Source organism: Molothrus aeneus, chromosome 2 (assembly GCF_037042795.1).
Source record: "Molothrus aeneus isolate 106 chromosome 2, BPBGC_Maene_1.0, whole genome shotgun sequence".
Classification (NCBI taxonomy): Eukaryota; Metazoa; Chordata; class Aves; order Passeriformes; family Icteridae; genus Molothrus; species Molothrus aeneus.
In genome coordinates this window covers 84,049,998-84,071,801 of record NC_089647.1, presented here as the reverse complement: position 1 = coordinate 84,071,801, position 21,804 = coordinate 84,049,998, and the positions used below count along the sequence as shown (strand labels likewise).

Below are 21,804 nucleotides of genomic sequence, written 5' to 3'. Positions count from 1 at the left end.
CAGGGTCGCATTTTTAGGTTTGTATGATAATCTAAGCACACACAATTCCTAAGATCTGTTTGTAATTAGAATTGAAATGCATTCTTGGTGAAGTCTATGTCCAGCTATTACCAAATGAACTCTGGTATTACCTGCAGTATGCTTTTACCTTTATAGACAAAATTGAAAAGCCCTTTGATGACATTAATTTCCAGTTATATCACTGTCTGACTACACTTTAATAAAACTCGATTTCTAAAAAGATGTCACTTCCAGTGGAATGTTACTGAAACCAATGCAGAAGGTCTGATATTGAAGGATCATTTTTAATACACTGGAACATGAAGAAACACATCTCAACTAAACTTGACACATTAGTTTGCCAGTTCTTGCTGTAGGATCTGACATGCAACCTCTGGTTTAGAAAACTTCATGAAAAAGCAGCAGAAAGCAAATGGCTTTGATGCTTTATCTAAGGAGAGTCTCATGAAGCAGCAAACCTTGAAATAAGATGGATTTCCACTGTTTCAAAGAGAATACAACACTAATTCTACCTTACCTCTTTTTTTCCTTTTTTCTCTAATGATTTTCTGAGCTACCCTTCTCCAGCGGGGCAAGGAACTAAGAAGTTTAAATTTGGACATTATAGAGAGATCATTGCAAACAGCAGGACGCAGCTCATTGAATAAGAATCTCAAACGCTCAATGACAGGAGCACAGACTTCCTTGTAAGAACGCCCTTGTTCCTGATGTGTCTACAAAAGACATTGAAAGATTAAATTACTCCATAATGCACATTAAAATGAACAATATATAACTTCTTAATAAAACACTTCAAATGAAAATTAATCTTAACATCAGCAGCTAAGAGGCTTACCTTAATCAGTGAGCATTTTGCTTGGTAGACAACACGACACACATCCACTACAGATTTTGGTAAGGTTTTGTGCTTTACCTGGTCAACTCCAAGGGTACCAGGATGAACAAGAGACAGTGCTACATGACCTTAATGGGAAAAGACAGTGTTTGAATATGCATCTCCAAAGCCATCAGTAGCAGAGTTTAAACTGGCCAAAACAATCACACCACAGGCCTACCTACCCAAATCTTCATGCTTCAGAAGACAGCACAGTAACAGACGTCCTACTTCTTCCACAGGATGCTCAGGAGGGAATGTGATTGGTGTTGTTAAGTGACACTGTTTACAGTATCTCTCTATTTGACACAAGAAGTCCTAAGAAAATACACAACAGCCTCTGTTTAACTTCATTTTCGAATACAATGTAAGCACTCAAAAGACCACAGGCAGCATTTAAGTAACACTGAATAAACTCCACAATCTGAACTAACATACCTGAGATACAATAGGCAGCATGTGCAATTTAACACACAGCAACTACAACCCAATCCTATAAATACCCTACATCCTTTCTCAGGAGAAACATGACTCAAGGAATAAAGCTTCTACTGCTTTGATCTCTTCATGAGATAGTCAGGTCACCTAACAAAATTTTCAATTGTCTTCTGATAAATCATGATTGATCATCATCACTATACCTAAAGACTTCTTTGGGGTTTTTTGTAATAAAGGAGCTGAACTCAGAGGGTTAGAAAATTTAAATGTGTTACAAAAGATAGTGATCAATGTAAATCACAAGGTTTTTCATAATAGTGATAATTCTAACCTTGTGAAACCTGAACCTCAAGGCCCAAAGGGATTTTAAGACAAAGGCATATGTGAATCTGAAACATAAAATACACTTGCATCTTGACAAAAGAAAATCCATCTTATTTCAACTGAAGGTGAGCAGGATCTCTCAATGTTACTGAAACTTGACATGAGAAGTAATGCATTACCTTTTTTTTGTAAGAATATTCAAATTTTTTAGTTCTCCCACTCAAAAATTCTGAATAAATAACATACTGTTATGCTATTAAGTGACATATACACATCTTATTCATTAGTAGTACTCAACCATTCCTTTCACATAATGTAATTCTGAAATAACTTTTTCAATTGTTTTGCTATAACTTTTGGAGAATTTTCCTCATCACTATCACCCTTCAGAAACAGTATTTGTGCACAGAACTACTGAGGGCTTACCTTCACAGTGTGATCCTGAATATTATTATCTGCAATAGCTTGGAGAAAGGGTTGTGAATGGTCATTCAAAGTTAATCGATGTGTATATAGTTTTGATTTATTTGGGGTAGTGTTACCAGGTGAACTGCAATGGTCTTCATCTTTTTCCTCATTGTAACTGTAATGAATCTGACTAGTTTGCAAGCCTCCAGAAAAGATCGATGACTTCAACCATTCTAAAATAAAGGAAACATGAGTGAATATTCTGATCAAAGATAAGCTATCAAGACTCAATTTCTCTAGTAAAATGTATTCACAGGCTTCAACAACATTTAGCAACTTTCTCATCTGCTGAAGCTTTTTCAAAGAAAAAAAAAAAAGCTTCTGCAACCAAGAAATCATTAGCTAACAGGGAAGCTATCATATAGAGATATAGGGCCTTAGAAATTTTTCTGCTATTAATACTGAATTATACCTTCTATTCACCAAACCAAGACACCCAATAAGAAAATATCCAGTACCACATGAGTGACTCTTAACTGACAACAAATTGGTGAGATAGGAGACTGTGTAGCATCATTTTCTATTTTATGTTGCAGACTATGAAATTCTAAATTCAACTGCTCAAAATTATCTAATCCCTATTTAAATCTTGTTAAATTATTGGGATCTTGATGAGTGTAGTAGCTAATGCTACCACACTCATTAAGAATACAGAACTCCTACAGAAGATAGCAAGACTAGAGAAGTGCTAAATTTTCAGTTAACTTATTTGTCCTTTGTCTTTTCCTCACATGCTTTGACAAGTATTTATCACTTAATAAAGCTCAAAATGACATCCTGCTTACTGGCACATTCAATTTCCAGAGGAGAAAGTGGTGTGCTCATTGCCAGGTAGGAAGCGTGCAGGCCAAGGAGAAGACCCAAATTCCGTTCTGTGTCTATCAGAGGCGATGACAATGTGCTGAGATCTGGTGTTGTAATCACTTCCTGGTCAGGCTGCACAAAAGAAATAGCAACTGTAAGTTAGAACTGAGCCCCAACAAGAAATCTGACAGTAAATCAATGCTTGACTTTAGTAAGCATTTACCCATTAGTAACATTTTTACCTCTATATATTGGCCAACACAGAAGGCGTGCATTGATTCCCGTGTGTCCTCAAACTGCAAAGCAGCTTCCAAAGCAACAACTGGGTCCTCACCAGCAAACTGAGCTAATGAAACAATGGGGTAGTCAATACAGTATCTAAACATTTTGTTAATTCCACCTGGTTTTGAAACAAAAGTAATTTGTGTCTTTAAGTCAAATGAAAATTCTCACCAAGTATGCTACTGCCAGTTAAAGACTGGGTTTGGAAGTCCTTTATATCATACACTTTGCCATCGATCACTGTCCAAAATCCTCCATCTTTGTTGTGGTTCTCTAGATCAGCCTTACGTATAAGTGTCACCTCCTCATTATTTCTGCAACTCTGGCCAGTAAAAAATGAACCTATCCATATAAAACAGAAAAGAGAATTTATCAACAGAAAATCAGAAAGTAAGGTGGTTTTCCTGAACATTCTTTAAATAGCTGCCTAATCCAGTTCTTCACATCTGTTCAAAAGCTGCTTATTTTTTAATATGCTCAAAAGTAAAAGCGGCTATTAGTATGTTCCTGTCTATGTATTGTGCAATTAAACTGTCTGAATACTGTGTTCTAATGCACTAATCTTTAATGTCACCTAGCATTGCCCAGCTATATAGCTGTTTTGTGTGGAGGTGGAGCAGAACAATCAGTTTGCTGGTAAATCACTGCTCTAATTGCTTCTTCCTCCAAATTACTTTGGTTTTATTACTCACTTGCCTGCAAGGAATTTGCTGTGTATTTCATTTCAGCTTAAATTCAGATTTTTTTAAATATAAAAGAAGCTTCTCTTTTAACCACAGACACAGCTCATAATACAAAGTGCCCAGAGAAAATAAGAATTCTTTATTTCACAGCTTTCACATTACTCATCCTTTGTATTACAGACAATTTAGTAGCAAAATGTCTAGATGTACTACTCAGGTTTTCACTGCAACTTTTCATACTCAAAATGTGAAATTATGTGAACTACTTCTTGAAAAAGCAGTATCTGTACTCTGCTTAATGCTACCTCTATATGTAACTTCCTTAAGAATGTACTGACAGAAATGAATACTGCCTAATGACTGCCATATAATTTGGTTAATAAAACTTTGTACTGTTAAGCAGGTTCCCTTTCCTGAGAGTAGTTCATGAACAGCCACCACTTTTATATAGCTACTTTATGAAAGCAGTCAAGATGCTGCTAAGTTCATACCCATTATTCCTGGCCATGCTAAATCCTCATTGTCATCCCTTTCCTTTCCAGGGGCTAAGTGGTTAAATCTGTCTAGATGCTCCAGCAAGCCAGCCAACAGAGGGATAGCACCAGCTTCCTGCATTAATCCAGCATTTTTACTGAGGAGTAGCACTATAGAAACCACCAATTCTGGAAGAAGAATGCCTAAAACAAAAAACAAACACAGAAGACACACTTAGTTCAAGTTCTACATTCATTGCATTGCAGAAGTAAATCACCACTAATATATTCTGCCTTTGACTAGCGTTGAGTACAAAGCTCTTGCCTTCCTCATTGAATTTTCCCTCCTTCTCTCCCATTAACCAAAAAAATTAAACTGACTCCTTGTTAGTCATTTAGAACTTTCATGAAGGTCTTAAAATTCTGTGGAAGGGGAAGGAAAGAGGAAATAAACACCTACCTGTTAAATCTCCATCCACAACACAAGATACTTCTGCAAAATGCCTATGACTAGTACAAGCAATGCTGGTTGCCACAGGAAGTATATCACTAATGTGTGTGCACAGAAGAGCAGTGTATTTCTTCAGTAAAGAACCAACACCTAAGAGGTCAGGACCTGTGTAAAAATAAAGGAAGAGCACAGAAAACCATCACAAAGTCATATTTAAGAAACAGACTTCAAAAGCTAACAAACTCTTCTGAAATTATGCCACTGGATATTAGCACTAATTTAGGAAATCACGTATTTTTAAAAATTTATAAAAAGTTTATTATCTAGATCCTATCACCTAACCCAAAAAAAAATCACTTACAGAAAACAATGTAAATAAACTACTTTCAAACACTGTTCAGACAGCAACCAGGCTGATAAATGAGACAAGAAGACAAACTCAAATAAGAAACTGCTATCCTGTAAAAGCTATTACAGAAATACTTGGGGAGGGGTCAGATGTTATTTGCTTTTAATTTTAAAACCACAACTTACTGTATGTATTAGGGACCTGGCCAACACAATCTGCTGGGTAAAGTTTGCTAACAAGCAGACGCTGAAAACGGAGCAACAGGTCCAGAGAAGCAGATCTCTCCTTGCTATAAAGCTCTTGGTCCATGCAGGAAGAAATGCGACGAGCAACATCTTTTAGTTTGGCTATGGTCTGAGAAGCGATGTTCCTAAGCAGTACAAAAGTGTCACTTAAGGGGAGCTCAGAGTGAAGACAGTCCATGGGTCAAGCTTTTGCTGCAATTTTGCATAAATATCTAAGAAGCCTCTGCAAATTTTCTGCACAGAACTTTCATTCCTCTGCACTGTAGTGCCCAAAAAGTCAATGGTTTTGTGACTACATTTTGATTAACAGGATTTGTAAAATACCTCAAGTTTATGCTTTTTGTCATCACTCACTACAAAACACAATTTGACAATCTTTACTGACAGCCTGCAGTGAAAGCCATGACACTATGTAGCTCAAAAGAGCCTCAGTATTGATTAATTTACATGGTTGCCGTCACAATTAAGTGAAAAAGGAAACTCATAATTATTTTCTGCTATACATCCTCTCTGTTAAGTACTCCTTAGCTCCTCTGATTGATATAAAGCAGCTTTGTTTTCAGCACCTTAATTGGTCATGCACTCAAAACTCTCAGTCAAGAATTTAAAATGGAGGTTTCTTCCCGAATGACAGTCTCCTTGAGGCAGTTCTAAATAAATAGCACAAAATACTCAGTTCTAAACAGATTTGTGGTGATTCTCACACTTTATAAGGACAATCTTTTAAACATTTGTCCTGTATCTGGTACAAAAACTTTCAGATACTTCTTTCAGAGAAGAAGTATCAAAGTCCATAAAACCAAGTCAATCTTTCTAAAATTGGGTAATTTAGTATAGAACATTGTTCCTTAGCAAACAGAGCAGAACTACAGACAAGCTACAAGAATGTTTAATATTTTGAATTCTGAAGAGCTAAAAATGCTAGCAAGAGACTTTATTTATTAAGCAAAATTAACCATTGTTTAGCTGACTAGTTTATAGAACATCTAAATACATATTCTGTACAAAAGTAAAAGACAAATTCAAAACAATTACCTTAGTAATTGCTGAATTAACTGAACTAATGGTAAACTTTGTTTTCCTGCAGATTCATAGATTCCAGTGTTAATAAGGTCTTTGTCCAATGGAGTTCTGCTCCTGTGAAGTGTTGATGCATTTGCTTCTTGTTCATCAATTTCTTTTTCTTTCTGTGCTTCTTTTTTTGCTTCAATATCCTAAAAAAGTAAATCAAGTTAGAGAAAACACATGAACTTCCACTATGATAATGAAACATTTTGCTAACAAGTACAACATGGTAATAAGATCAAGTTACTTTTACCTACAGAAAAAATGAAACAATTCCTACCAGATAAGACATATATTGTATATTCTGCAACAACCACATGGGCACACTTTTTAAAAAACAATTATAATTGTTTTTAATATAATTGTACAATTATAAAAAGAAAGGCAAAGTGAGGGATGAAGGTCATGAAGGTAAAAAAGTGTAGGGGAACTCCACAAAACCAGGGTGGACATATGTCAGTAGCTGCTGCACAGTACATAACTGAAGGCACATTTACTCTTGTATTTATATAAGTAACAAATCCAGTCTCCAGTCCCTGAAGAAGACTGAACTGCAAAGCTGATGAATAAATCCAGTCTCCAGTAACAAATCCAGTCTCCAGTCCCTGAAGAACCTGAACTACAAAGCTGATGAACCATACCTGAATTTCTGCAGTAATAGCAGCGTTCAGTGCAGACTCTAAACCTCCATCAGCCATCAAGCTGCCCACCAAGAGGTCAATCATAAATCTACGTCCCGGGCTGACATTCATTTCATTTCCTGAAACTAAGAATGGAAGAAGCCATGAATGGAGTCCAAACACAAGGCCCAAACAAGGAGGCTTCAGTGTGAGGACCGACCTGCACTGGGCAGGAGCGCTGAGAGCGCCCTGGCGCGCTCCTCGGCCGTGGGCAGCAGCACAGACCAGCCGCTCTGCAGCACCGCCTGCGCCGCCGACTGCACCGTGTTCAGAACCCCAGCGTTGCTGGCCAATGTTACCACTGTCTGCTTCAGGCTGTTGAGCAGGATGCTGCCCAAACCTAAGCCAAGGCATTCTGGATCCACCTGATGACTAATGGCAGCATGAAGCTGAAAAAAAAAAAAAAAAAAGGTAAATTTTAATTAATAAGTGATACGAACTTGTTGAGGTTGGCAGGAAGTCGCTCCTGGAGCAAGTAACTTCAGTGACCAAGATACAAACTTACACCTGCAAATCTGTAAAATTAAAGGGAAATGCTGGCTTGCCTACATCCTGAATTTACATACAAGATTATGAATGGTAGCTATAAGCCCCAAAGATCTGAAGTAAACCTAAAGAATAACTTAAACTGTTTCTGCGTCACTACATTATGCTAGAAAAAACAGCACATTTTCAGTGACTGTCAGACTCCAATTAAAGAGGTAATTCACTTTTAAATATGCTATTTAGAAATCTTAAAAATGCTCAGAATCTCTGACTGTACAAGGCTTAATACATTTAGATATTGTTTTTATAGTTCACTCTTAATGAAACTCAGAAGCTATCAAGAAAATCAAAAAACAACCACTAGATGCCAAATTTCAAAGAATATAAAATGATAGTGTAGTTACTTCACTTTTTAAAATCAATAGAAGTGCTTTAAGGCACATTAAAGGTCATGATTTCCATCCAAGCAACTTAGTGAAAACATTCAGCTCAATGACTGCTCAAAGTGTAAGAAATTGAAGGTACCTGAAGCCTTAGAAGATTTAATGTTGCCACAGCCATACACTCCTTTTCCTGAGGAGGGGGCCAGTCAGAGGATCCATCCATTCCCTCAGTCACTTGTCTCAGTAACAGATCCAGCTGCTCAAATGTCATGGGGCAAACATCCACCACAAAAGGTACTCGCAAGCCTATTGACCATTCTGAACATGATGACCAAGCAAAACTCTATAAATGGAAACAATATACAAAGTTCCACAGTTTGTTATTTCCTAAATATGACACTGACTACAGACAGGAGTGTAAAGCTAAATCTGCCTTCAAACAGTAATAGATGATTTGGAAATAATACCAACACAACTATCAAAGAGAATGCTTGACTTGCATCCTTGTAAACAGAGATAAATCCATACAGATCCAGAACTCTCTTATCACATTTCCAATGTGTTGTCAAACCCAATCCAGATACCTCACTGCTTCTGCCACAGGAAACCTTCTGCTGACATCTCCTCAACTGCTGTATCACACAAAACAAAACAGGAAAATTGCTGCTTCTCAGAACACCCAACAGAGGGAAAGCTGATCACCCCTTTTTGGCAGAACAACTGTGCAAGATTTGTTTTTTCCAAAGCCTTCATTTACTCAGAATAAGGAAGAATACAAAAAGTCACGCAAGCACAGAAAGAAGGACCAGGATTATAATACAGAACAGTAACCTCAGTGGGAAGTAAAACCAAAGAATTCAAAATTAACACCAACCTGAGCAGGTCCACAAGCAATTCCAACTATGTGCTTTGTGTCTAATCCCGGGAGAGCTGCGGGCTCTGGTTTAGTGATACGCAAAGTATCAAAATGCTGACACTGATCATTGCTTCCCCAGCTGTGCACTTCACTGTCTTCAGTCAGTGCTAAACAATGGGTAGATCCAGCTGCCACGTCTATCACTTTCTTTCCTGATAAGAAAGTTAAATATGGAAAATATAACTTAGATACAACAATCATGGGCAGAAAAATAGCAGACGTAAAGAAAACTAATTACAACCATGCTTAACTAGGAACATGCCTTGGATGTCATGAGGCTCATTTCTGCCTCAGTAGTGGATTGGAAGAGTACAGCAAAGCATAAACCAAGAGACAGATAAGTACAGAAGTTTTACAAGTTTAAAAAAATTATTCTACTTTGTGTCCCTTCAACTTAGAAACTTTTTTGGGAAAGAGTTATTTAAAGATCTCCCCATCTACGATGAGAGACTGTAAAATTATTCTCGTTTAGATCATTCAAAATATATGAGTAACGATTTAAAGGAAAGACCGAGCTATAAAAGAGGTTTCTTCCTCATCTTCCCCGACAGAACCTCAGGTCTTCTCCCAAATGAAGGAAGTAATTTTCTCACCATTACAAACTGGTCAAAAGTCAAACACATATTTAGTGACATTTTTTGTTGTCTGTTATTCTCATTTATTCTACTCTATAGAATAGAGTAGAATAAATGAGAATGTATATCTACAGATTATTACTGCCTTAATCTAAGCATATATTATATATATTTATTTGCATGACAATGCAAACATACTTGCTTTAAAGTAGCATTTTTGTGAACCTAATAAAAGAAAAGCAGTAAGAATATGGAGAACACAAGACATGCAGCATTTAAAGTGGCCATAATATAGTGCCTTTAAGCCTGCTAAAATCTTGTAGGTGTAAAGAAGTGATGGGAAATGCACATTATTACCTTTTTCAATGCTACCAGCATAAAATATGACAGAGTACATGGTACCATGACTCAAAGCAGAGTTCATTTGTGTCGGGTAAAAAGCTCCAACAACAGAAAGAGCTCTGGTGCATTTCCAACTCTGATAATTACCTTTCAAGCCTTCCAGCAGTTTGGGATATCGAACGTGCTCTTCTGTCCCATGCCCAAGTCTCTGATTGTCACCTTTCCCCCAGGTGTAGACCTGGCCATCTTTGGTCAAAGCAATAGAGAACTGACTCCCACAGCGCACTTTCACAATGTCCAGATCTTGAAGCTTTTCTATCAGCTTGGGAGTTTTGCAACCATCACTGCCTCCTCTTCCCAGTTTTCCATAGTCTCCATCACCCCAAGACCACACCTGGCCTTTAAACCAGAAGAAAGAAAACAAAAAATAATTGAACTGCTTTTTTCATGCAATTAAGTCATCCCTTTTAACATATAAATTCTTCATAATCTGAGATTCTATAACAAGCACAAATTTTAAACTCTATTTTAAGGAAAGCAGTTCCAAATTAATTTCTAATTGTTTGTGACAATAATAAAGAACAATATTTGAAAAATAGTCATGCTGACAAAACTAAACATAAAAAGTGCAATATATAACATTCATTGAAAATCTATCAGTGTATGGAAAGTCCTTCTTAAAAATAAATGAAGCATAGGATTTACTGTAAATCAAGCAAGTTAAAAACGGCTTTCTTTAATTATTTATAAGAACTTACAAAATGTTTTCTACATCCAATGGCCAAATTTTCTGTTAAACCTATTTTAATTTTCAGTTTGTATCATTCAAGCATTTCTCAAAATGAAATGAAATTGTCACATTTATCAGGTTCTCTTGAAATACACTACTAAATCTAAGTCCTGATGTAGAAACTTAGAAACAGTCAAGTCATTCTGCATCTGCAGTAAATAAAATTATGCTTCAAGAATGGTAACCCATGCATGCCCAAACAGAAAGTCTTTTTTTATGTTCTGATGCATTTTTGTTCCCTACCCGCATCAGCAGAGTCCCTAAGGTACTCTGATAAGCAGTGGAAGCATGCAAGGCAGAAATCAAAGAGAGGAAAAAATTTGATAAAATCTGAGTTTCCATTTCCTGTATGAGCAAACATTTCAGTTTTTAAATAATGCAGGTCATACTAAGCAGCTGCATTTCAAAGGAACAACTGACCTCCAAGAACTATCTGCTTTCTAAGAGATGACTTTGGGGCTTGACCTCACAATGAAATGCAGGTTTTGAATCTGTCTAACTCTAGGCACCTTTGGTCAGGGATGTTGGAAAGATGAACTTCCATGCAGCTTCTCTTTTACACTTCCAAAGGATTAAGAGAGACAGCTCTCCTACTCTGAATTCTGGCTCTTGTGACAACATGAGATATTTGTACTTATATAGTAACAAATAAAATTTAGACACATGCACATATATGTATTATTTTGTGGGTCCATTACATTTCCATTAAATATACATACACCATAACTCAATATATTTACATATTCATAAGGAACATACTGCATATCTATGTATGGAAATACCTCTGCAACATTATATACAAAATGTATAAATGTACATATTTTTTTCTCCAGAAGGATTTTCAGCTTCAAATTCTTACAGAATTCAAGCTGCTAGAAATAAGCATATCTTCAGTACAAGTATCTTCAGAGTAAAAGGAAGGACTTAAAATTTTAAGTTTTGTTTTGCTACTAACCATTTTCAGTAACTGCAAGAGTCTGAGCATCTCCACTCCCACACGACACATCAATAACTTTGAGTCCTTTCAGCCCCGTGACCAGCATTGGGATGGTCTGATCTTCACTGGAACCTTCAAAACAAAATGGTTCTGTGAGAAGCAAAACCCAGAAGGCCTGACAGGTTCTTTTGTTTGGTTTTTTTGCTTCTTTGCTTTTGGATGTTTTATTGTGTGGGTGCAGGGTAGCGTTGTTTAGTTTTGTTTTCAGATTTGAGTATCATGACTAAGCTCCTGTATGGTTTCTGAGAGACATCCAACAAGGATTTAACCCATGAAATAGTCTTAGCTTCATGAGGAAAGGAACAGAGAACATTGCAGATTTTTCTTCTCCATGCAGTTGCTTATTTCCAGATAACTGAGGGAATTTAATGGGTTTGAGACAATCCCTCCCATAATTATTTCAATTCTCGTGAAGCCACATAATGTTCACAAATCAGCTTTTGGTGGGATAAAAGATCATTTGCAACAGGCACTAAATTCTTCAACAACTTATCTGAAGCTATCAACTAACTCACCATGACCAAGCCTGCCATAGTTTCCTCGTCCCCATGTATACAGCTCTCCCTCAGCAGTAATGGCTGCACTGTAGGTGCTTCCACATGCAATATGAACAACGTGTTTTCCAGCTTGCTTCCCAGATAAAGCAGATATCATCTTAGGTTCCTCCAGAGGGCTATTTAAAGAGAAGGTGACATATTTCACAAAAGGTGATTTGATGAGTAGGTGATAAAAGGTGCTAGACATACTTGTTAGAATTGCTGCAATTTTACCTGCACATCTTATTATTAGTCTGAAGTAACAAAATACAAGCCAAAATTAAGTTCAAATTGTTCAACAATATACAAGCCACTGCAATTTCTGTTTTCAATTAAGTTCATGCAATGTTTTTTAAAAATATTTGTCTATTATTAAAAATACTATCTTTAATTACTATATCTGACCAATTAATTTCATGATACTGGTAACCTTTGTGTAGTCTCTCCTGCCTCAGAGGGAATTCTGCACTGGGGGAAGACACATAAAATCTAAAATGTATTGATGCACACCTCCTATACAATACTGTTGTAGAAGACTGCTTCTATACAAAAGCAGGGCAGTAATGTCTCAGAAAAATGGAATAATGTACAACATGACTGCATAAAAAATAATGACCCTGCTCCAACATGTGAGTGTTGGAATGTGAGTCAACATTTCAGAGAAAATGTGATCTGGATTCATAAAACCATTGATAAAAGGCCTGATAACAGTGCTCACTACTACACCTCCACCTACAAGAATTTCAGAAAGCAGCATCAGTAGACAACTAGGAATATTCCAGACAGAGAAAACAAGCAGGGAGAATGTAACTTTTGTCCAGTAACAGCCAAATGTTAAATGCTGAACATTGCCTATATAGACAACAAAATAATTTTTACTAAGAATTCAGAATACTTGCAAATAAATGTTATGATTATTTTTAATACGTACACTGTGTCCCCATGACCTAGTCTTCCACCATCTCCACAACCCCAAGAGAAAACTTCACCATTTGCTGACAAAGCCAGATAGTGATGCCCATCTGAATGTGCTGCTATCTTCACAATATTTCTGGAAGCTAGACTCTGCACCAGCTGTGGTCCCTGTAAACCAAGCAAAAGCAATATGCTTACAAAATCTGCTGACATTTTCCATCACATAACTAGGTACAGTTTTCCTATTTCCAGTTTAATCAAAACTTTGCTCTCAAATTAATGAGGTGAAGGCATGAAGAAAAAAATGGTCAAACGTGACAAAAGCAATGCTTTGAAGTCATTTGTTCCCATTCTTATAGGTCTTCAGTACATATGAAAACAGTGTTTAACTTAAAATTACAGGCTATTTTAGTGACAAAGGCTTCTATTTACAGTGTATTTTTCTTTGAGAAACTACACAGCTTGGACACAGTTATATCACTAAATAAAATCCATTTCATATCTTCCAATTTGTGAAGTTACCAAGGCCAGAATACCAATAAAAGCAATTATCATAGTATTCATAACCTCTAGCATGATCGAAATTACAGAATCCATATGCTTTTCCTCAAATCGACCCAAGAGACAAACCCCACTGCTTCTGAAAGTTCAAATACAACACCACAGAAAGCTCACAAAAAATCAGCATGCTTCCCTCTACTCTCCTAAGAAACTGTAAATATTTAGAAGAGGAAACTTATGAAGTAATACAGAACAAATTTTAAAAACACGTAAAAACTCTCACCAGAGTGTCGCTGTTATATGCTTGTGTATAAACTCTTCCATTTCTAGATAATATCAGAAAACGTTTCTCTGCACAAGCAACCTGTACCACACCAAGGTTGGCCAGTCCTTCACACTGAATTGGACCACTCACATTAGCATAGTACTTCCAACCTATTAATCCCCAAGCAATGACCTCTTGCAGTGATCCCTAGGAAATAAGAAATTCTGTAAGTACTGAATTTTGAAACGAACAGCTTAGTAAAATCCACAGAGCAAATTATTTTTTAAATACCAAATGTGTTTAAATCTGAGACTGTCCTTCTTTCCAATAGTCAATAAAACCTACCTAATTATAAGATATCAAAATTAAAGACTTGCATGCATCATATTCAGTTCAGTCTGGTACTAAAAGAGCAATAAGTGTCTATGGTAAGAGATTCAGAGATTTTTCAGATTGAAAAGTTTGGCATTTACTTTTTTCTTTCTTTTATTTTTCTAGTAATTCAGACCCCCAACACTTATAAAGTCTGGTCTTGAGAATTTATTCTGAGAAACACAAGAACAGCTCAAAATATGGCAGAATTAGCCATAGTGTGGTAAGAAAGAATGGTTCACAAACCATAAAATTGCACTCCAAGGCTCACTCAAAAAGGGCTGATGTAATAAAAGTTACCCAAGTGGGACAAATTTCAGAACTCAAGGTTATGTTGTGAAAATCAGAAAGGAATTTGAAGAATCTTAGGAGATGTTTTCCTTGCATTCTGAAATTGAGTGATGCTTTTAGGGAAAACATCTTACTGTATTTGATATTGCAAAAATTACCTTATGAGATGTAGGAGAGCTACACTGTGGAGGCATACAAGGGGTGGCAAGGCGGTCCAAATGGGCCATGATCACCACAGCTGTTTGTCTCAGATCAATGGCCAGCTCATTGTCCTGTGGTAAAGTCAGATACCTCAGAAAACTTTCATTTGGACTTAGAGGGTAAGTCAGGAGCTGGAAAAGAGAAAAAAGCAGTCAGAAAAACATTCAAGATATATCTGAGACTACACAATAAAGTTTAGATAAGATGACTATCTGCACAAGTATAAGAGAAAATTAATTAACTCCACACATTTCACATTAGAGAAAAATCTGAAACATGAATGTCAACAAAATAGTCAGATTGGATATAAATAGAAAGTTATAAGCATAATAAAATTGATTGTTTTATCAACCTCAGTTAATAACTATGACAGTCATAGTTCAATTAATTTTAAACACAAAAACAATACAAATATGCAGAAAAGTTACTTAGCCACATCTAAGTTCATTATCACATCAGCACTAACTACAAAACACAACTCACCTCTAATCATGCTGTGACATTCTTCCCCCTACCTCAAGAAACTCAAATGTTCACATGAAAACCAAATGACCATGGTATATATACACCTTACATGGAAAACACCACCACCAACTTTGTTTGGATAATTCTATGATTATTTTAGCTAGGCAAATGAAATTTCATTCCAACATAATGCCCCTTTTTAAATAAACCAAGACTAAGTACCTGAATCTCTTCCTCAGTATTGGGCATGTCTTTATTACATATTATGCTCTGAAATCTTTGTAGCAAAGGTAGAAGGGGTGCACTTGTTCCCTGTGCAGATCGCTCATTATCCGTTTCCCTCGTTCCATTATCCCACAGTTGAAGCAGCAACATAACTGCAGACAACATTTGGCTGAAAGAGGGAATCAACATTTTCTATTAATAAGCATTCCTAAAACCATTGGGTTAGGTTATCCATAGAATTCAATCTCTACATTTTGAAGTTCACCAAAATTAGATGCCAGGGCTTTCTGTTTTAAACAGTTCATCAAAATACAAAAAATGGATTTTGTAGTCTAGATAGTATTAGGTCTCAGTCACCACTGCTTTAGTGAAAAGGTGCATATGAACCACAATTATTACATTAAACCCAAATTCATGAAAACTGAAGCCTGTCAGCCCATTCCAACATGACAGCCAAAAATCAGAGTGCTCTGCTTCTCACCTTAGTGTACCCCTCTGCACTGCCAGTTCAAGCAATATGGCAAGTGCCAAGTGCTGGTCTTGCAAAGGAATGTTTCCTGGCCCCTTGGTACTGGGAGCTCCATGCACATCTCTATTTAAAAGTCAAACAATATACATTAACTAGAGGAAATAATACACAATTGCTTACCAAATTCATCTACAGCACCCCAAGAACCACTAAACTTACAGAAAAATATCAAAGGGGTGATGAAAACAGCTGAGAAGAAAAGCCCACACATTCCAAATTAGATCAAATTTTAAAGGGACAGCTAGGCTTTAAAAGCACCCCAACCTTCACCATCTATCTACAGTTCTATTAAACATGCTAAGAACATGAAAAACATTTCTCACAGGTGAAATTCAAATATGTTTTATGATATGCACCTTAATGACATAGTTCCAGTATTGAAAAGACATTTCTAGTAACTCCTAGTAACTTCTAGTAACTACTGTAAAAAGGTAGTAACTTGAAGCCTACTTAAATAACAGGGAAAAGCAGAGGACTGTTCCAAGTCCAACATGAGTGCGTTTACCCTCATGCACAAAAATCTGTATTATTTTACTATACTTGAAGGGCACAGTTAAGAGTGCATATACATAGCATTACCAAAGCATTCTTCTGCAGATATATTTACATTAGTAAAACACAATTTTTTGCTAAATTTCATGCAGTGATTCAGAATATTCCAATTCAGATTTTTCTTAAGCAGCTAAAATCATTAAATCATATTTAAATAGCATCATTTCAATAGTTCATTAATTTTTTGCTTGCTTGTATAACTACATTGTAAAAGGAAGGAAATCTCTCAAATTTTCTATAAATCACTATGTTTATATCCCCAGCTTCTGAGAGATGCAAGCTTGCCACTTAACAGCTCAAAAAGAGAAACTTACCCAGTCACAACAGACCTTAGGAATTTAGTAGCTCTTTCTACCACTTCCAGCCACACAGAAGACACAGTCCCTTCATCAAAAAGGGATGCCTCTGGTAGAGCTCGCAGTGCATCAAGTGATTCCTGTAACAATTCACTGCACAAGTCTGCATCTTCACCTAAGGAACACAGCAAGAGCAGTTACATCCCCACCTTCACAGAGGTTAGAGAAATGGTTGTACACAACATTTTGTGGAGCTTTTTTTCAACACAAGTTACTTCCTATGGACAAAGTTCTCAATTTTCACATGAACATTTGACTGCAAGATTCTGAAGAAATCTTCACCAAAATAAAATAAAATTCAGAAAGGTGAAAACCCAAACCAGCTGATTTCACTATGCAGCCACTGAGAAAAGAGGAGAACTAGAGCTGGCTGGAGTAAGCCCACACCTGACATCTGACCAAATGGTGCAGACTGAGGCAGGTTTAGTGGCACAGGTGACAATTCTGCCAATCTCTGCAATTTGACAATAGCTGACAGGATCACCAACTAAACACAAGCTTCACATGCAAAGCTTTTTCTCAGCTGCTGCTATCATGTAATAATAGTGGCTTGACCTTGTCTGAAGAATAAATCTAACTTTTCTGAAGTCTAGCATTAAAAATCCAATTCTTCTCATGAAAGCCCAACTTACCTTCCTCAGCATAAAATACCTGAGAAAAACCCAACATTGATACTGGCTTGGATGGCTTTGATCAGCAACAACATTGCTGGACACAGAATCACATAAGTGCAATTATGCAAATCCATCATTTACAAATTCATAGTGCTATGCAAATATTTAACACACTTCAATGAGTCACATGGCTTCAAATGAAATATATATGCAAAATGCTCAAGAGTACACCTACCTGATCTCCAGGCTCTACGAAGAAAAGCAAATGCAAATGAGAGTGCTGCTCGGGATCCAACACGTGCAAGTCCTTCCACACCTTTGCCTACAGGTCTTGAGCTAAATAAAATTATATATTAATAGCTTCAATAAATCTTTATTACAATAATATATACATATTTATGTTATTATTCTTCTTTATAACGTATATTTGATTATTTTAAAATTTAGCCATATGCATGCATATACAATTACACAATTTTTACTTGTAAAGAATCATAGCTGTGCCTTGAGAAATAAGGTGAACAACATCAAAATGTCAGCAACCAAAATTCAACTTCAACTACTTCAAAGAAATAATTCAATGTCCAAATCAAAAAGCTTGAGAGAGAAAAATTTAAACCAGACCAGCATAATGGACTGCCACCAAAAAATGCCCATAGTTACTCAAAGTGAAATTATGATGCTTTTCTCAAAATACACAAACATAAGGTACTTCATGTACTAATTATTTATTTAGGAAGTCTATATTTTTGGTTAGTTTGGACTGCATAAACTAAGTTTGCAGATTTTTTTAAATTCATCTTTAATTCTTGATAATAAATTTCACCCATTTTGTCATTACTTATCTTTCTATTCAAATCTCAATGCCAAAAATCTCTTTGCAGTTTCTGTACTTGTGTGTGTAAGGAAGAGAAATAGCTTCAACTTTTGGTAATATTCACTGGACTCACATTCACTTCTGCTAACTTATGCAGACAATCAAACTAATTTAAATAAGCTCCCCTTTGTAGTCAGCAACAGGAGATTCCCCACCTCTTCCAACACTGAACCACCAAGTCTAGATTGTTTTGTTGTGAGATTACAACAAAAGTGAACAGCTTAGGACTTTTTCAAAAAATTATACTTGCATTTTTATCAATCTGATAATTTAAACATATCAGTACTCTGTTTAATCAGAGCTGAAAAAAATTTCAAGGGAACAGTCTATACAAAGATATCCTTGTCAGAACTCCAATTCCATAATAACTAGTTGTGATATCTACTTACATTCTCCTTTCATATCTGAATCTAGAGATTCAATCTAACAAAAATTTCTCTAGACAAATTGCTTGTTGTGTCAGACAGCTACTGAAACTTTATTTAATGCCTTATCTGATAGATTTTTCTATTTTTAGGTCTAGACAGCTATCCAGACATGAAAAGTAATCAGATGATTCCTCACTCAGTTACTTCTCTTGAAACAGTTGCATATAAAATGTATAATTACATCATTTCACACTCAAACTAAGGAGAGCTATGTTCAGCTTTTTTTGTATTTGTATTAAATAGTTGCATATAAAATGCACAATTACATAATTTCGCACCCAAGCTAAGATTCTGTGTTCTGCTTTTAGGTATTTGTATTTTTTAATTTATGTGAGCTGAGCAACTATTTAACTGAGCAACTATTGACAAAAACATATTGTTATTCAAACAATGTAATTTCCATTGGCACCATTTCTGAAACAGGCTTCTCCATACTTTCTAGCTGAGCAGAACAAAAGCAATACTTCAATAAATGTATACTTATAGCTCAAAGTTTAATACCTACAGCAATGTATTACAATAAAAACCTACTAGTACAAAGAGAGATACTGTAAGAAAGCACCAGGCAAGAAGGAGGACTGATGGCAGGGAAACCACTTAGTATGGTAAAGCCATCTTAAGAAATATGAAGTTTCTTTACCATTAATGTTTCACAAGAAGGAATAAATCACATTAAGCCCTCACAGACAGGTTGATAACCTTTCTATGGCTTTTCTAATGGATTAACTTGTTCATACATGTGTTATTACCTTTTCTTATCCACAGCAGGCAGAGGAACACTACCGCTTTTCCACTTGACTTTGACGTTCTCCTGAAGAACTGCTCTGTTCAGAGCAATGAAATATCGTTCCAGGATGACCAGCCTCTGCTTTAGCCTCATAGCTGAGAGAGCTGTTGTTGCAGATTGTGTGGCCAGAGTTTGCTGTTCCTTTACTAGTACCTGGAGGCATTCCTTCAGTTCGTTCACGTCTGAGAATCAGAGAGAAATATCCTCTTTAAACCAGACCAGTATCAAGAAAAATAAAGACAAATTGAAAATTGTAAATTGACCAGATGTCTGAACCCAGTGGAACTCCCCATTTCTATATTTAATGCACATGGTATGACATAAATAAAACAGGTGTTCAAACACAGGTTATCATCAAAACTAAACATATCTAAAGCTTCATATTTCATGTCTGAAATTAAAACATCAGGAAATGTTTTATGCTTTTCAAAAAAACAAGTTAGACAACAACTTCTTATCATCCAACCTCAGAGTCTCTCTTAAGTGTAGGCAAGTCCCTTGCAAGTCCCCACAAGAATATGCTTTCATTTTACATATTATCTAAAGTTCCTCAGAAGTTATAAAACTACTCTCAGAAGCTCTAGGATCATTGCCAAGACCTGCTATGCTTCTGAAACAACATCATAAATAACATAAGATGCTTTCAGTTGCTATTAGCAAATAAAAGATCTCACTTATATACCAATGCTAGAATATTAATTCTTCTTTCTCTTCACCACAGCAAGTATGCAACAGCCCAAAGTCCTATTAATCTACTAACTGATGGTAACAAGTACAGTGTCAAAAACAACTACAAGGAAAAACCACTCTAAAATAAAAATTTGGAAACTGTATTTTTATGTACTCTGTAGCTTCAATTCCTAAGACAAACACCAACAATGTGCATTCCTAAAGGAGTTCTTTTCTTTCCCTTCATTAACAGTCTGGTCACTGAGCCACCCCACTCTGCTCTGCACTGCATTACTATACTTGTCCCTAAGCCAACCACATTTGTTGCCTGGCAGCTACACAGAAGTATCTTTGTTTTAAATGACACCTAACTAGGGGTATGAAAAAAAAAACCATATGTCTGCATATATGTAACAATGTGAGAAGAGGGACACATTTCAAAATAATTATAAAAAACCAACCCCAAAACCATGCAAAATCAATATTGTTTTTGGAACAAGTGCCTCCTAACTATAGAAATTTAGACACTTTTATGGCAGTCTCTATGGTTAAAGGTTTTAATCTAAGGAGGTATAAAACTTCTTTTGCAATTGCAGCTATAAAATCTATTGCAAGGTTTTGTCCCCCATCTTTGTGTACCCAGGAAAGAATTCAAGCAACTCTTCCTGCCACTGGATCACATTCCACAGTCACTTAGGATTTGCTGTCAGCCAGCATCCCAGCCTGTTTTCAACATTGCTACTCACCTTTCACCATTTCATAATGTGTTAGATTCTTTCCCCTAGGCAATTCACATCTTTCCACCTGACTCTGAGGGACTTATTTTTTCCAACAGGAAAGAACAGATTAAAAAATATTCCTTGCAATTTAGACCTTGCAGTCTAGACCTCTCAGATAGAAGTGACAGCAACAATTATACATCCTGACTCAAACAACAAGAAATATGACAAAATCAACAAGAAATTTTATAAAAAGCCACATCACACTTAATTTTATCTCTACAAAATTTCCCAAACAACTGAGTAGCACAGAGCAAAAACACACACAAAAAAACCATCTCACAGTGTACCACAACAGAACATAGTCAATACTGACATCCTACTTTCATGATCCCTCTAGGCAAACCATTCAAAGAAGACATAAGTCAGGACTTTTTTCCTCCCTTCCTGAACACTGAAGACCTATTACCCTCTAAAATATCACCAGGCTATAACACCAAAGTACAAAATGACCCATGCTCTCCTCTTCACAAAGAGACTTTGCTTAACACTGTTTCAACAAATAATTTTATGCTGCAGATTCAATTCCCAAATTATGGTCTCATATCCATAGGAAAAGTAAAGAAATAGTCAATGAAGAAAAAAGAAGGCACTTTAACAGTTGTGTTTGAGGAAAAGACTATGTTTGGTGCTACAGAAAACAAGCACTGGGTGCTAGATTCAGCAGTCTGTCAAGTAATACAGAGCAACAGCATTTGTCCTTCATTCCTGCCTGGCAACTTACCTAATTGTGGAAAGTCTCTAAAATTGCTTCTGAGAGTTGAAGACTCAAGTGAAAAAGCACTTTGTTTCAAAA

At 36.2% G+C, this 21,804-nt stretch overlaps 1 protein-coding gene across 1 annotated transcript in view; it reads right to left on the bottom strand.

Annotated features, from left to right (window-relative positions):
- HERC2 (HECT and RLD domain containing E3 ubiquitin protein ligase 2) overlaps window positions 1–21,804 on the bottom strand; it is a 104,237-nt gene that overhangs the window by 57,449 nt on the left and 24,984 nt on the right. The window contains exons 5-30 of the mRNA XM_066545195.1: window positions 19,523–19,742; window positions 17,704–17,804; window positions 16,813–16,969; window positions 15,899–16,009; window positions 15,415–15,586; window positions 14,685–14,858; window positions 13,882–14,070; window positions 13,114–13,265; window positions 12,162–12,319; window positions 11,605–11,718; window positions 10,007–10,258; window positions 8,901–9,094; window positions 8,169–8,369; window positions 7,318–7,546; window positions 7,119–7,243; window positions 6,448–6,626; window positions 5,353–5,537; window positions 4,828–4,983; window positions 4,386–4,571; window positions 3,383–3,553; window positions 3,172–3,275; window positions 2,911–3,061; window positions 2,084–2,298; window positions 1,081–1,213; window positions 857–984; window positions 539–734 (exon numbers count right to left, since the gene is read on the bottom strand). Coding sequence (XP_066401292.1) covers window positions 539–734; window positions 857–984; window positions 1,081–1,213; window positions 2,084–2,298; window positions 2,911–3,061; window positions 3,172–3,275; window positions 3,383–3,553; window positions 4,386–4,571; window positions 4,828–4,983; window positions 5,353–5,537; window positions 6,448–6,626; window positions 7,119–7,243; window positions 7,318–7,546; window positions 8,169–8,369; window positions 8,901–9,094; window positions 10,007–10,258; window positions 11,605–11,718; window positions 12,162–12,319; window positions 13,114–13,265; window positions 13,882–14,070; window positions 14,685–14,858; window positions 15,415–15,586; window positions 15,899–16,009; window positions 16,813–16,969; window positions 17,704–17,804; window positions 19,523–19,742 — 4,353 coding nt within the window. The remainder of the gene's footprint in view (window positions 1–538; window positions 735–856; window positions 985–1,080; window positions 1,214–2,083; window positions 2,299–2,910; window positions 3,062–3,171; window positions 3,276–3,382; window positions 3,554–4,385; window positions 4,572–4,827; window positions 4,984–5,352; window positions 5,538–6,447; window positions 6,627–7,118; window positions 7,244–7,317; window positions 7,547–8,168; window positions 8,370–8,900; window positions 9,095–10,006; window positions 10,259–11,604; window positions 11,719–12,161; window positions 12,320–13,113; window positions 13,266–13,881; window positions 14,071–14,684; window positions 14,859–15,414; window positions 15,587–15,898; window positions 16,010–16,812; window positions 16,970–17,703; window positions 17,805–19,522; window positions 19,743–21,804) is intronic.